Genomic DNA, 16,175 nt, shown 5'->3' on the forward strand with positions numbered 1-16,175 from the left:
TACAACAAAAAACTCAATGACATGGGATTCAGTAAGCTTAATATATATCTAAGATACCTACATAGTTTAATGAAAATTCAAGTTAATTGAAAAAGTTATTAAAAAATTTAAAGTGTACTATCTCTATTTTGTCCGAATTGCAAATCCTAGCTTTTTTATACCAAGATAACTTTAATTCTTAAATTTTACAGCAATACAACAAATAACTAATTGACATGGGATTCAGTAAGCTTAATATATATGTAAGATAGCTGCAAAGTTTGAAGAACATCCAAGTTGATTTGAAAAAGTTATCAAAAAAATTAAAGTGTACTATCTCTATTTTGTTCGAACTGCAAATTCTAGCTTTTTTGACCTAGATTAATTTAATTTTTAAATTTTACAGCAATACAACAAAAAACTCAATGACATGGGATTCAGTAAGCTTAATATATATCTAAGATACCTACATAGTTTGATGAAAATTCAAGTTGATTTGAAAAAGTTATTAAAAAATTTAAAGTGTACTATCTCTATTTTGTCCGAATTGCAAATCCTAGCTTTTTTATACCAAGATAACTTTAATTCTTAAATTTTACAGCAATACAACAAATAACGAATTGACATGGGATTCAGTAAGCTTAATATTTATGTAAGATAGTTGCATAGTTTGATGAACATCCAAGTTGATTTGAAAAAGTTATTAAAAAAATTAAAGTGTACTATGTCCATTTTGTTCGAACTGAAAATTCTAGCTTTTTTGACCCAGAGTAATTTAATCTTTAAATTTTACAGCAATACAACAAAAAACTAAATGACATGGAATTCAGTAAGCTTAATAAATATCTAAGATACCTACATAGTTTGATGAAAATCCAAGTTGATTTGAAAAAGTTATTAAAAAATTTAAAGTGTACTATCTCTATTTTGTCCGAATTGCAAATCCTAGCTTTTTTATACCAAGATAACTTTAAATTCTTAAATTTTACAGCAATACAACAAATAACTAATTGACATGGGATTCAGTAAGCTTAATATATATATAGGATAGCCGCATAGTTTGAAGAACATCCAAGTTGTTTGAAAAAGTTATTAAAAAAATTAAAGTGTACTATGTCCATTTTGTTCAAACTGCAAATTCTAGCTTTTTTGACCTAGAGTAATTTAATTTTTAAATTTTTCAGCAATACAACAAAAAACTAAATGACATGGGATTCAGTAAGCTTAATATATATCTAAGATACCTACATAGTTTGATGAAAATTCAAGTTGATTTGAAAAAGTTATTAAAAAAATTAAAGTGTACTATCTCTATTTTGTCCGAATTGCAAATCCTAGCTTTTTTATACCAAGATAACTTTAATTTTTAAATTTTACAGCAATACAACAAATAACTAATTGACATGGGATTCAGTAAGCTTAATATATATGTAAGATAGCTGCAAAGTTTGAAGAACATCCAAGTTGATTTGAAAAAGTTATCAAAAAAATTAAAGTGTACTATCTCTATTTTGTTCGAACTGCAAATTCTAGCTTTTTTCACCTAGATTAATTTAATTTTTAAATTTTACAGCAATACAACAAAAAACTCAATGACATGGGATTCAGTAAGCTTAATATATATCTAAGATACCTACATAGTTTAATGAAAATTCAAATTAATTGAAAAAGTTATTAAAAAATTTAAAGTGTACTATCTCTATTTTGTCCGAATTGCAAATCCTAGCTTTTTTATACCAAGATAACTTTAATTCTTAAATTTTACAGCAATACAACAAATAACTAATTGACATGGGATTCAGTAAGCTTAATATATATGTTAGATAGCTGCAAAGTTTGAAGAACATCCAAGTTGATTTGAAAAAGTTATCAAAAAAATTAAAGTGTACTATCTCTATTTTGTTCGAACTGCAAATTCTAGCTTTTTTGACCTAGATTAATTTAATTTTTAAATTTTACAGCAATACAACAAAAAACTCAATGACATGGGATTCAGTAAGCTTAATATATATCTAAGATACCTACATAGTTTGATGAAAATTCAAGTTGATTTGAAAAAGTTATTAAAAAATTTAAAGTGTACTATCTCTATTTTGTCCGAATTGCAAATCCTAGCTTTTTTATACCAAGATAACTTTAATTCTTAAATTTTACAGCAATACAACAAATAACTAATTGACATGGGATTCAGTAAGCTTAATATTTATGTAAGATAGTTGCATAGTTTGATGAACATCCAAGTTGATTTGAAAAAGTTATTAAACAAATTAAAGTGTACTATGTCCATTTTGTTCGAACTGAAAATTCTAGCTTTTTTGACCCAGAGTAATTTAATCTTTAAATTTTACAGCAATACAACAAAAAACTAAATGACATGGAATTCAGTAAGCTTAATAAATATCTAAGATACCTACATAGTTTGATGAAAATCCAAGTTGATTTGAAAAAGTTATTAAAAAATTTAAAGTGTACTATCTCTATTTTGTCCGAATTGCAAATCCTAGCTTTTTTATACCAAGATAACTTTAAATTCTTAAATTTTACAGCAATACAACAAATAACTAATTGACATGGGATTCAGTAAGCTTAATATATATATAGGATAGCCGCATAGTTTGAAGAACATCCAAGTTGCTTGAAAAAGTTATTAAAAAAATTAAAGTGTACTATGTCCATTTTGTTCAAACTGCAAATTCTAGCTTTTTTGACCTAGAGTAATTTAATTTTTAAATTTTTCAGCAATACAACAAAAAACTAAATGACATGGGATTCAGTAAGCTTAATATATGTCTAAGATACCTACATAGTTTGATGAAAATTCAAGTTGATTTGAAAAAGTTATTAAAAAAATTAAAGTGTACTATCTCTATTTTGTCTGAATTGCAAATCCTAGCTTTTTTATACCAAGATAACTTTAATTTTTAAATTTTACAGCAATACAACAAATAACTAATTGACATGGGATTCAGTAAGCTTAATATATATGTAAGATAGCTGCAAAGTTTGAAGAACATCCAAGTTGATTTGAAAAAGTTATCAAAAAAATTAAAGTGTACTATCTCTATTTTGTTCGAACTGCAAATTCTAGCTTTTTTATACCAAGATAACTTTAATTCTTAAATTTTACAGCAATACAACAAATAACGAATTGACATTGGATTCAGTCAGCTTAATATTTATGTAAGATAGTTGCATAGTTTGATGAACATCCAAGTTGATTTGAAAAAGTTATTAAAAAAATTAAAGTGTACTATGTCCATTTTGTTCGAACTGAAAATTCTAGCTTTTTTGACCCAGAGTAATTTAATTTTTAAATTTTACAGCAATACAACAAAAAACTAAATGACATGGAATTCAGTAAGCTTAATAAATATCTAAGACACCTACATAGTTTGATGAAAATCCAAGTTGATTTGAAAAAGTTATTAAAAAATTTAAAGTGTACTATCTCTATTTTGTCCGAATTGCAAATCCTAGCTTTTTTATACCAAGATAACTTTAAATTCTTAAATTTTACAGCAATACAACAAATAACTAATTGACATGGGATTCAGTAAGCTTAATATATATATAGGATAGCCGCATAGTTTGAAGAACATCCAAGTTGTTTGAAAAAGTTATTAAAAAAATTAAAGTGTACTATGTCCATTTTGTTCAAACTGCAAATTCTAGCTTTTTTGACCTAGAGTAATTTAATTTTTAAATTTTTCAGCAATACAACAAAAAACTAAATGACATGGGATTCAGTAAGCTTAATATATGTCTAAGATACCTACATAGTTTGATGAAAATTCAAGTTGATTTGAAAAAGTTATTAAAAAAATTAAAGTGTACTATCTCTATTTTGTCTGAATTGCAAATCCTAGCTTTTTTATACCAAGATAACTTTAATTTTTAAATTTTACAGCAATACAACAAATAACTAATTGACATGGGATTCAGTAAGCTTAATATATATGTAAGATAGCTGCAAAGTTTGAAGAACATCCAAGTTGATTTGAAAAAGTTATCAAAAAAATTAAAGTGTACTATCTCTATTTTATTCGAACTGCAAATTCTAGCTTTTTTATACCAAGATAACTTTAATTCTTAAATTTTACAGCAATACAACAAATAACTAATTGACATGGGATTCAGTAAGCTTAATATTTATGTAAGATAGTTGCATAGTTTGATGAACATCCAAGTTGATTTGAAAAAGTTATTAAAAAAATTAAAGTGTACTATGTCCATTTTGTTCGAACTGAAAATTCTAGCTTTTTTGACCCAGAGTAATTTAATTTTTAAATTTTACAGCAATACAACAAAAAACTAAATGACATGGAATTCAGTAAGCTTAATAAATATCTAAGATACCTACATAGTTTGATGAAAATCCAAGTTGATTTGAAAAAGTTATTAAAAAATTTAAAGTGTACTATCTCTATTTTGTCCTAATTGCAAATCCTAGCTTTTTTATACCAAGATAACTTTAAATTCTTAAATTTTACAGCAATACAACAAATAACTAATTGACATGGGATTCAGTAAGCTTAATATATATATAGGATAGCCGCATAGTTTGAAGAACATCCAAGTTGTTTGAAAAAGTTATTAAAAAAATTAAAGTGTACTACATGTATGTCCATTTTGTTCAAACTGCAAATTCTAGCTTTTTTGACCTAGAGTAATTTAATTTTTAAATTTTTCAGCAATACAACAAAAAACTAAATGACATGGGATTTAGTAAGCTTAATATATATCTAAGATACCTACATAGTTTGATGAAAATTCAAGTTGATTTGAAAAAGTTATTAAAAAAATTAAAGTGTACTATCTCTATTTTGTCCGAATTGCAAATCCTAGCTTTTTTATACCAAGATAACTTTAATTCTTAAATTTTACAGCAATACAACAAATAACTAATTGACATGGGATTCGGTAAGCTTAATATATATGTAAGATAGCTGCAAAGTTTGAAGAACATCCAAGTTGATTTGAAAAAGTTATTAAAAATTTAAAGTGTACTATCTCTATTTTGTCCGAATTGCAAATCCTAGCTTTTTTATACCAAGATAACTTTTTAATTCTTAAATTTTACAGCAATACAACAAATAACGAATTGACATGGGATTCAGTAAGCTTAATATTTATGTAAGATAGTTGCATAGTTTGATGAACATCCAAGTTGATTTGAAAAAGTTATTAAAAATTTAAAGTGTACTATCTCTATTTTGTCCGAATTGCAAATCCTAGCTTTTTTATACCAAGATAACTTTTTAATTCTTAAATTTTACAGCAATACAACAAATAACGAATTGACATGGGATTCAGTAAGCTTAATATTTATGTAAGATAGTTGCATAGTTTGATGAACATCCAAGTTGATTTGAAAAAGTTATTAAAAAAATTAAAGTGTACTATGTCCATTTTGTTCGAACTGAAAATTCTAGCTTTTTTGACCCAGAGTAATTTAATTTTTAAATTTTACAGCAATACAACAAAAAACTAAATGACATGGAATTCAGTAAGCTTAATAAATATCTAAGATACCTACATAGTTTGATGAAAATCCAAGTTGATTTGAAAAAGGTATTAAAAAATTTAAAGTGTACTATCTCTATTTTGTCCGAATTGCAAATCCTAGCTTTTTTATACCAAGATAACTTAATTCTTAAATTTTACAGCAATACAACAAATAACTAATTGACATGGGATTCAATAAGCTTAATATATATGTAAGATAGCTGCATAGTTTGATGAACATCCAAGTTGATTTGAAAAAGTTAATAAAAAAATTAAAGTGTACTATCTCTATTTTCTCCGAATTGCAAATCCTAGCTTTTTTTATACCAAGATAACTTTAAATTCTTAAATTTTACAGCAATACAACAAATAACTAATTGACATGGAATTCAGTAAGCTTAATATATATGTAAGATAGCTGCAAAGTTTGAAGAACATCCAAGTTGATTTGAAAAAGTTATCAAAAAAATTAAAGTGTACTATCTCTATTTTGTTCAGTTTGTTTCACCCTCAGCTGCCACTATATGTCATGCTAAAATTGAAAGAAAAAAATTGTTTTTGACTTGTCGCGAAAAAAATAGATTGTTTTTCGCCACTGGCGAAAAAAAAAATTGTCCAGAAAAAAAACCCATGGCCCCCCCCAGAAAATCAAATGGTTGCTGCCTTATTGACATAATTTAGAATGAAAAAATAACATTTTATAAAAAGGAATATATAGCGCAACAATTAAAATAAAGAAATGAATAAATAGATTAATAAATAACTTGATAAATAAAGAAAAGAAAGAATTTTAAAAATTCGGAACGCCTATAATTTATGTGCAATAAATTTATATAGTACTTAATGAATAAGACACGTAATGTAAGTTGACCTTTTTGCGGTGTATGACAAGATTCAAATAACATACGTCCATTTATGTTAGGGTACTCTTTGTAACAGTAAGTCAATTGATATATGTTCTTACATTGCAAGCAAAACAGTTTTTATTGCGTGTGTTGAGTATTTACTGCTTAATATTTCTTATTCTGTATAAGCCAATTGACCTCTCGAAGGAGTATTTGAATATCTAAAAGATGGATGATTTGTTTCAATAAAGAGTGTTGAAGTTTGTCATACACTGTGCGAAGAAATTTTTTTGTTAATCTTCATAGAATCCAGGGGACATTGTCGTCCCGAACCAGCTGGTCGTCCCGATTACGATTGTCGTCCCGAACCAGCTGGTCGTCCCGATTACGATTGTCGTCCCGAACCAGCTGGTCGTCCCGATTACGATTGTCGTCCCGAAAAAGCTGATCGTCCAGCATCTGCGGGACGACGACTTATGCTTCCGTACGATAATTGTCACATAAAAAGGAAAATTTTAAAAAAGTTTTCAGTATAAGTTTGTCCAGCACAAAGATAAGGTCAGTTTTATTTATATATGTTCTTGTCCAATTATGTTAGGGTAAACTTTGAAATAGCAAGCCAGTTGCATATGTTACACACTGTAAGAAAGACAGTTTACATTGCGTGTCTTTTTTCTAAACTATACGATATTTCGTATTGTATATAGGCCAATTGCCGTCTCGAACAATTATTTGCCGATCACAGTAGATTGTGTTTCAATAAAGCGTATTGAGGTTTGTCGCTGTCCGAAGATAATTTTTTGATGCATTACTTATTCACTCATCTGACATTGCGTGTCTTTAAACTACTTTTTATTTCTATTGTACATAGACCAATCGTCATTTTTTAGTATAAATCCTTAAATAATATTGGGGGTAACACAGTTATTTAAAAGTGTTAGGGTTTGGCAAACACTCCCAGCACATCAGTTTTTGTTCCATTACTTGAGATCACATATTAAACATCCGGAAGGACATTGTCGTCCCGACAAAAATTGTCGTCCCGAAAAGTTGATCGATCCGTATCTGCGGGACGACGATTTATGCTTCCGTGCGAAAATTGTCACATATATAAAGACAAATTTCAAAAAGATATCAAAAAGAGGCTTTTCATACACTTTAAGAAGGTCAGTTTTTATATTTACTTTCGTCCATTAATATTCGGGGTTACAAAGTCAATTTAATGTTTTCTTCCACCACTAGAGGGACAATTGACATTGTGTGTCTTATTGATCAATTACTTTTTATTTTTAATGTGCATAGACCAATTGGCGTCTTAAACTAGTGTTGTATAAATCATTTCGTCCATTAATATTTGGGGTAACACAGTCAATTTAAAGTGTTAAGGTTTGGCAAACACTTCCCATCCCATACATCAGTTTTGTTCCATTACTTGAGATCACATATTAAGCATCCGAAAGGACATTGTCGTCCCGAAAAGTTGATCGATCCGTATCTGCGGGACGACGATTTATGCTTCCGCGCGAAAATTGTCACATATATAAAGACAAATTTTAAAAAAGATATCAAAAAGAGGCTTTTCATACACTTTAAGAAGGTCAGTTTTTATATTTACTTTCGTCCATTAATATTCGGGGTTACAAAGTCAATTATGTTTTCTTCCACCAATAGAGGGACAATTGACATAGTGTGTCTCATTGATCAATTACTTTTTATTTTTAATGTGCATAGACCAATTGGCGTCTTAAACTAGTGTTGTATAAATCATTTCGTCCATTAATATTTTGGGTAACATAGTCTTAAAGTGTTAAGGTTTGGCAAACACTTCCCACCCCATACATCAGTTTTGTTCCATTACTTGATCACATATTTAGCATCCGGGAGGACATTGTCGTCCCGAGCAAAATTGTCGTCCCGAAAAGTTGATCGATCCGTATCTGCGGGACGACGATTTATGCTTTCGCGCGAAAATTGTCACATATAGAAAGACAAATTTCAAAAAGATATCAAAAAGAGGCTTTTCATACACTTTAAGAAGGTCAGTTTTTATATTTACTTTCGTCCATTAATATTCGGGGTTACCAAGTCAATTTAATGTTTTCTTCCACCACTAGAGGGACAATTGACATTGTGTGTCTTATTGATCAATTATTTGTTATTTTTAATGTGCATAGACCAATTGGCGTCTTAAACTAGTGTTGTATAAATCATTTCGTCCATTAATATTTGGGGTAACACAGTCAATTTAAAGTGTTAAGGTTTGGCAAACACTTCCCACCCCATACATCAGTTTTGTTCCATTACTTGGGATCACATATTTAGCATCAAGGAGGACATTGTCGTCCCGACCAAAATTGTCGTCCCGAAAAGTTGATCGAGCCGTATCTGCGGGACGACGATTTATGCTTCCGCGCGAAAATTGTCACATATATAAAGACAAATTTCAAAAAGATATCAAAAAGAGGCTTTTCATACACTTTAAGAAGGTCAGTTTTTATATTTACTTTCGTCCATTAATATTCGGGGTTACAAAGTCAATTTAATGTTTTCTTCCACCACTAGAGGGACAATTGACATTGTGTGTCTTATTGATCAATTACTTTTTATTTTTAATGTGCATAGACCAATTGGCGTCTTAAACTAGTGTTGTATAAATCATTTCGTCCATTAATATTTGGGGTAACACAGTCAATTTAAAGTGTTAAGGTTTGGCAAACACTTCCCACCCCATACATCAGTTTTGTTCAATTACTTGATCACATATTTAGCATCCGGGAGGACATTGTCGTCCCGACAAAAATTTAATGTTGTCTTCCATCATGATAGGGACAATTGACATTGTGTGTCTTATTGATCAATTACTATTTATTTTTAATGTGCATAGACCAATTGGCGTCTTAAACTAGTGTTGTATAAATCATTTCGTCCATTAATATTTGGGGTAACACAGTCAGTTTAAAGTGTTAAGGTTTGGCAAACACTTCCAACCCCATACATCAGTTTTGTTCCATTACTTGAGATCACATATTTAGCATCAAGGAGGACATTGTCGACCCGACTAAAATTGTCGTCCCGAAAAGTTGATCGATCCGTATCTGCGGGACGACGATTTATGCTTTCGCGCGAAACTTGTCACAAATATAAAGACAAATTTCAAAAAGATATCAAAAAGAGGCTTTTCATACACTTTAAGAAGGTCAGTTTTTATATTTACTTTCGTCCATTAATATTCGGGGTTACAAAGTCAATTTAATGTTTTCTTCCACCACTAGAGGGACAATTGAAATTGTGTGTCTTATTGATCAATTACTTTTTATTTTTAATGTACATAGATGTGCATAGACTAATTGTCGTCTTAAACTAGTGTTGTATTCATTTCGTCCATTAATATTTGGGGTAACACAGTCAATTTAAAGTGTTAAGGTTTGGCAAACACTTCCCACCCCATACATCAGTTTTGTTCCATTACTTGAGATCACATAGTTAGCATCAAGGAGGACATTGTCGTCCCGACCAAAATTGTCGTCCCGAAAAGTTGATCGATCCGTATCTGCGGGACGACGATTTATGCTTTCGCGCGAAACTTGTCACAAATATAAAGACAAATTTCAAAAAGATATAAAAAAGAGGCTTTTCATACACTTTAAGAAGGTCAGTTTTTATATTTACTTTCGTCCATTAATATTCGGGGTTACAAAGTCAATTTAATGTTTTCTTCCACCACTAGATGGACAATTGACATTGTGTGTCTTATTGATCAATTACTTGTTATTTTTAATGTGCATAGACCAATTGTCGTCTTAAACTAGTGTTGTATAAATCATTTCGTCCATTAATATTTGGGGTAACACAGTCAATTTAAAGTGTGAAGGTTTGGAAAAAACTTCCCACCCAACACAATAGTTTTATTCCATTACTTGATCTCATATTAAGCATCCGGGAGGACATTGTCATCCCGACAAAAAATCAATGTACATATAATTATTTAATTACTATTGTATATCAATAAATATTGTGATGGCAAACACTTCCAATTCCAACACCAATATATTGTCCCATTGTACATAAGCCTATTGACGTCTCAAACGATTATTTGTATACAAAATCGTTCATTTTAGGTTAGTATAAGCTTTGTAACAGTAAGGCCGTAAAGTGTTTTCATGCACCACGATAAAGACAGTTTACGTTTCGCGACTTGTACCTTCACAGTTAGATAATACATATAATTAACCAATTACTACCACAATTTTATATTAATAAGTACTTTAATGGCTTAACACTTGCAACACCAAAATATTGTACCATTGTACATAAGCCAATGGACGTCTCGAACCATTTTTTGTACGAACATTTGTTCTTGTATGTCAGTGTAAACTTTACAACAGTTACTTATTAAATGTTTTGATACATCCCAAACAGTTGATCAATCCTCTTCTTCGGGACGAAGACTTGTTGCTTCTGCACGACACATTTCACATAAAAAGGAAAATTTATAAAAGTAATCAGACACTGTGAGAAGGTCAGTTTTTATATTTCTTTTCATCCATTTATTTGTATAAAAATTCGTACATTATGTTATTCTTTCAATCATAAATTTACTGGATATCTTTTTAAGAAATGGAAAATTGGATGAAAACGCAGTTGGCACAAGTGGTAAGTAAAACAGGGAAAATAATCTGGGAACTACTACGATAAACAAAATTAGATAAGATGGTTGAACATAATAAGTCTCCTGCAGGCAGGTGAAATTAAAAAGAGAGACAACTTATGTATATATTGAAAATTAGATGAAAACACATTTAAAACAAGTTGTAAGATAGACATTGAAAAATACGTAGAGTATAAGCAGATAGTATATATGATAAAGTGATAACACATAACGTGTATTTTTTTCTTTCAGGTACATGAATTAAGAGGAGATATAAACACTGGGAATATCAATTTGCAAAGAATTATTTCAGAATTAAAGGATGGTAAATAAGTTGGTTTCTTCTTGTTGCATTACTCAGATTTTCGTTTTAAATTGAAGAACTTATAATAATAATACATGTGTTATATTAATAAGTATTGTAATGGCAAACTTCCAACACCAACATATTGTACCATTGTACATACGCCTATTGACATCTTGAACGATTATTTGTATACAAAATCGGTCATTTATGTAAGGGTAAGCTTTGTAACAGTAAGGCAGTACAATATTTTCATACATCGGAAGAAAGACAATTTACATTTCGCGTCTTGTACCTACACAGTTAGATAATATATATAATTAACCAATTACTACCGCAATTTTATATTATTAAGTACTTTAATGGCTTAACACTTCCAACACCAAGATATTGTACCATTGTACATAAGCCAATGGACGTCTCGAACCATTTTTTGTACGAACATTTGTTCTTTTATATCAGTGTAAACTTTACAACAGTTACTTATTAAATGTTTAGATACATCCCAAACAGTTCATCAATCCTCATCTTCGGGACGAAGACTTTTTGCTTCTGCACGACACATTTCACATAAAAAGGAAAATTTATAAAAGTAATCAGACACTGTGAGAAGGTCAGTTTTTATATTTCTTTTCATCCATTTATTTGTAAAAAAAGTCGTACATTATGTTATTCTTTCAATCATAAATGTACTGAATATCTTTTTAAGAAATGGAAAATGGGATGAAAACGCAGTTGGCACAAGTGGTAAGTAAAACAGGGAAAATAATCTGGGAACTACTACGATAAAAAAAATAGATAAGGTGGTTGAACATAATAAGTCTCCTGCAGGCGATGAAATTAAAAAGAGAGACAACTTATGTAAATATTGAAAATATATGAAAACACATTTACAACAAGTTGTAAGGTAAAAATTGAAAAATACGTAGAGTAAAAGCAGATAGCATATAGAATGAAGTGATAACACATAACGTGTGTTTTTTTTTCTTTCAGGTACATGAACTAAAAGGAGATATAAACACTGGGAATATCAATTTGCAAAGAACTATTTCAGAATTAAAGAATGGTAAATAAGTTCGTTTCTTTCTGTTGCATTACTCAGTTTTGAATTGAAGAACTTATAATAATAATACTTGTGTTATATTAATAAGTATTGTAATAGCAAACTTTTAAATTTAAGAACTTATAGTAATAATACTGTGGAAAAGTTATCTCTAATTTCATATAAAATATAAGTGGACACGACACAAAATTCTTCATAACCTCAGCTTGTTAGTTGAAATGTCTTAATAAAATGTGAAGAAATGTTGTGACAAGCATTGCGAGGTTAACTTGTAAGTTTTTTATGTTGTGTTTTTATATGCCTTGTTTGTTCGAGTTTGATTAAGATGATTTCTTTGCAGCTAACAAAGACCATATATCTCATGAAACAGTATATGAAAGTGCTGACAAAAGATCTGATGAGAAAGACGTTAAGCAAAACGTAAATGAAAAGAAAGATAGTGAACATGGCAATCTGAATGGTGGCAAAAAATTAGAAACACTTGAGACGTCATTAAACATGGTAGGTCAAACGCAGAAACATACGGACAGTAATGGGTTTATTCATATTCTAATAAACGTTGTATATGTACCAGTCCTATGTCAGGAACCTGATGTTTGGTTCTTTATGATTGTTGATGTGGTCCAAAAAAGTGTTATTTTGTAGATAAGACTGTTTCTGTTAATGTTCAGTATGAGCACAGGCTATTTCGTGTTCAAGACCATTCTTTGTGACATATAATGGTTTAGTTTAAAAAATCTAAGGAGAGTTTTCTTATTTGCACTCATTCCCTTCTTACATCATGAAAAACTACAATCACACACATAAAACCCTAACCCTAACCTCAGATAAGGCGGCTAAACATAATAAGTTTCATCTCTTGCAGACAAATGAGGTTAAGGAACAGAAATCTTATGGATATATTGAAAATTGGATGAAAATATAGTTAACTAAACAGTTGAGTCAGACATTGCAGAATACTTATTGACAGATTTCAGCTTTTTATATTTATAAAACATAATATAGTTGGTTAAACAAAACAAAAGTACTTAATATATTGGATGAAGTGATAAAAAAAAACATATATTATTTTTATTCAGATACATGAAATAGGAGGAGAAGTAAACAGTGAGATTAAAGGCCAGATATATCATCGAACCGTGAACGAAAGTGTTGTCAAAAGATCTGATGATAGACAAATCGAAAATGATAAGAAATATAATGAATATGGCAATCTGACTGATGACAAAAATGAAGGCGCACCTAAGACATTAAGTTTAACACAGTTGACAAAGATGGTAAGTGAAAAAAGGCGGTAACATACGGAAAGTCAGAGGAAGAATTCTGGGTTTATTTATATTATATTTAACATTTTATCTGTAAAATGAAAAATATATAACTAAAGGAAAAAAATATCATATGTACTCAAATCATAAAACAATCCAAAGAACATACTCCTTATATACTATAAGTATGTGATATAATAAACACTATATGTTCTTTCAGGCAGGTGAATTAAGAGGCAAAACAAAAAGTGAGCATATGCAAATAAGTAGAATGCGCACAGAACTTATGGATGAAAATGATTATTATGGTAATGAGAATGAATTGCAAGAGATGGAAATAGAACTCGAAGAGTTAGGATTAACCCCTACAGCATCTTCAGGTAAACTTGAATTGCATATATGTCTACGTATGTTTATGAGCCTTTAATAGAAAATCCATACATATTTCGTTATTTGGCTTACTTTTTTATGTACTTGTTTTGAAGAAACTGTTTACAAAAATCAATTCTTTATCGTTACCATCGTACGTTTTATTCCGTATTCTTATATTTTACTTTATTTCTACAGTTATTGCCAAGCTCTGCCTTGACCCCACCAATTGGTCACCAATTTCGCCCAGGCAGAACAGTCACTCGCATCAAATTATACCAGAAAAAAGGAAACTAAAAAGTAAGTACATATGAAATATACCTGTAGTACATGACCCGTATATTAACTTGACGTGTATAAAACAATACAAGATACTAACAACTTCGCTTTTTTTTATAGGAAGAAATTCAACAGAGGTTATAAAAGATATTAAAAGTACGTATAGTATATTTTGAAAAAATAGCTGTCTTTTGGATCAAGTGGTGATCGTGATATTTGACAAATGCTTAGAGTTTTTTTATAAACAGAAGATTTACTGATAACCCACATGAATGTCAAAATCAGTTTTAAATATATACCTGCGAACTTCTCATCTTAATTGCAAACAAATTTATACGTATACCAAATTTGTCTTTTTCAATTCATCTCATATACAGATGCTATTAGAAAGAAAAAAGTAAAAACACAAAAATACCGAACTCCGAGGAAAATTCAAAAGGAAAATCCAAAATCAAAAGGCAGAATCAAAAGTCCAAACACATCAAACGAATGGATAACAACTGTCATATTCCTGACTTGGTACAGGCATTTTCTAATGTAGAAAATGGTGGATTGAACCTGGTTTTATTGCTAGCTAAACCTCTCACTTGTATGACAGTCGCATCAAATTCCATTACATTGTCAACGATGTATGAACAAAACAAACATACTCAAAGAGTAAAAATGTCAAAAATAGGGGTACAGCAGTCATTATTGTGTTATCATCTTAATATCACTATAAAACAACAAATGTAACGAAGAATCACAAAAAGGCATACATCAAAATTAACATACTCATTTTGCTTTTCTTGTACCACTTAATTTATGTATATAAAGTCTACCCGTCAAGGAAAGAAGGTTTTCATTGCTGGTGTAAAAATGCGCGTTTGAAATTCGTACAGGTAGACATAAAAATAATTTTGTCGTTAAAAGTATGAACAAAACAAACATACTTGCATCACGTTTTGAACAAAATGTCATTTTCTGCTTAACAACACAGCATTCCTTTTGCAGTGCCAAAGTTTAACGAAAGCACTATCAAAACAGAAAAGACAGAAACTTAATGGATGGTTAGTATTATAATAATAATCGATAAAAATGTATTCTTTTAAAGAAGAATGCACCAAAATAGCAAATGACATTGTTTCGCAGATAAATGTTATATTACAGACAATAACGGCTCGAAGACGTCATCAGATATAGTTGTAACAATTGTTTAATATAGTAATGCAAAGGACAAAAATAGGTTTCATTCCATAATAAATAAAACAATTATATAAAATAACATTAGCCCTTTTATATACCTTTCAGGAGAGAAGACATGACAGAGAGGAGCATATTAACACTGAATGAGAAGTGGGAACACGAAAAAGTGTATGAGACGTTGCAATTGAGTCGAAATTGTTATTCAACGAATATGGACAATGAATGATTTCAGAGCGGTTATATTTTTGAACTTTTTTTTCTATGAGGCATGTCTATTTTTGTTTTTGTTTAAACGGGTTACACTATTATATTCTGTTAAAAATGTTGTGTTAGTATTTATATTTTGTAGAACAAATAAAGAAAAAAAAGAGGAAAATACATCAATTGTTTATTGTATATATAACAATTAAGTTCAAACATGTTTGTACCGATTAAGATGGTCATCTCGAAAAGGCTGATCAACCCGTATCCCTGGTACGATAAGACATGGAATGTAATTTGTCTTATCACCGTGTATGAAATACTGAACTGAGTTTTTCACTAAAACTTCGTGTTTTGGAGGGTAGAGGGTCAGGTTATGGTTATTGGATTGACTGAAGTGTACGGCCGCACTTTCCGACCTCTCTGTAAACACGTTTCTATTTGTTTTTTTTTGTTTTTTTTTGGTCAGTGTTTGGGTTAGGGTCAAGGTAAGTGTTAGTGTTAGGTTCAAGGTAGTAATTTTAACGAGGGC

At 29.8% G+C, this 16,175-nt stretch overlaps 2 protein-coding genes across 2 annotated transcripts in view; one reads left to right on the forward strand and one right to left on the reverse strand.

Annotated features, from left to right (window-relative positions):
• Positions 1-6,529, reverse strand: part of LOC143074931 (uncharacterized) — a 106,482-nt gene extending 99,953 nt beyond the window's left edge. The window contains exon 1 of the transcript XR_012978182.1: positions 6,449-6,529. The gene's annotated coding sequence lies outside the window, so the exon portion shown is untranslated. The remainder of the gene's footprint in view (positions 1-6,448) is intronic.
• A 4,388-nt stretch (positions 6,530-10,917) lies between these two features.
• Positions 10,918-15,804, forward strand: LOC143074245 (uncharacterized). The gene is made up of 11 exons (XM_076249793.1): positions 10,918-10,982; positions 11,230-11,302; positions 11,991-12,028; positions 12,275-12,347; positions 12,685-12,845; positions 13,424-13,621; positions 13,830-13,989; positions 14,177-14,278; positions 14,378-14,413; positions 15,251-15,306; positions 15,548-15,804. Exons 1-10 carry the CDS (start codon positions 10,947-10,949, stop codon positions 15,298-15,300), a joined length of 927 nt encoding a protein of 308 aa, XP_076105908.1. The 5' UTR covers positions 10,918-10,946; the 3' UTR covers positions 15,301-15,306; positions 15,548-15,804.
• The last annotated feature ends 371 nt before the right edge of the window (positions 15,805-16,175 follow it).

Source organism: Mytilus galloprovincialis, chromosome 5 (genome assembly GCF_965363235.1).
Source record: "Mytilus galloprovincialis chromosome 5, xbMytGall1.hap1.1, whole genome shotgun sequence".
In the NCBI taxonomy this organism is placed as follows: domain Eukaryota; kingdom Metazoa; phylum Mollusca; class Bivalvia; order Mytilida; family Mytilidae; genus Mytilus; species Mytilus galloprovincialis.

Excerpts from the sequence above, each read along its gene's own strand:
- LOC143074245 (XM_076249793.1), top strand. The coding sequence starts at position 10,947 with ATGGAAAATTGGATGAAAACGCAGTTGGCACAAGTG. Across the intron at positions 11,303-11,990 it reads TATTTCAGAATTAAAGGATG|AAATGGAAAATGGGATGAAA; the intron begins GTAAATAAGTTG and ends TATCTTTTTAAG. Across the intron at positions 12,029-12,274 it reads AAACGCAGTTGGCACAAGTG|GTACATGAACTAAAAGGAGA; the intron begins GTAAGTAAAACA and ends TTTTTCTTTCAG.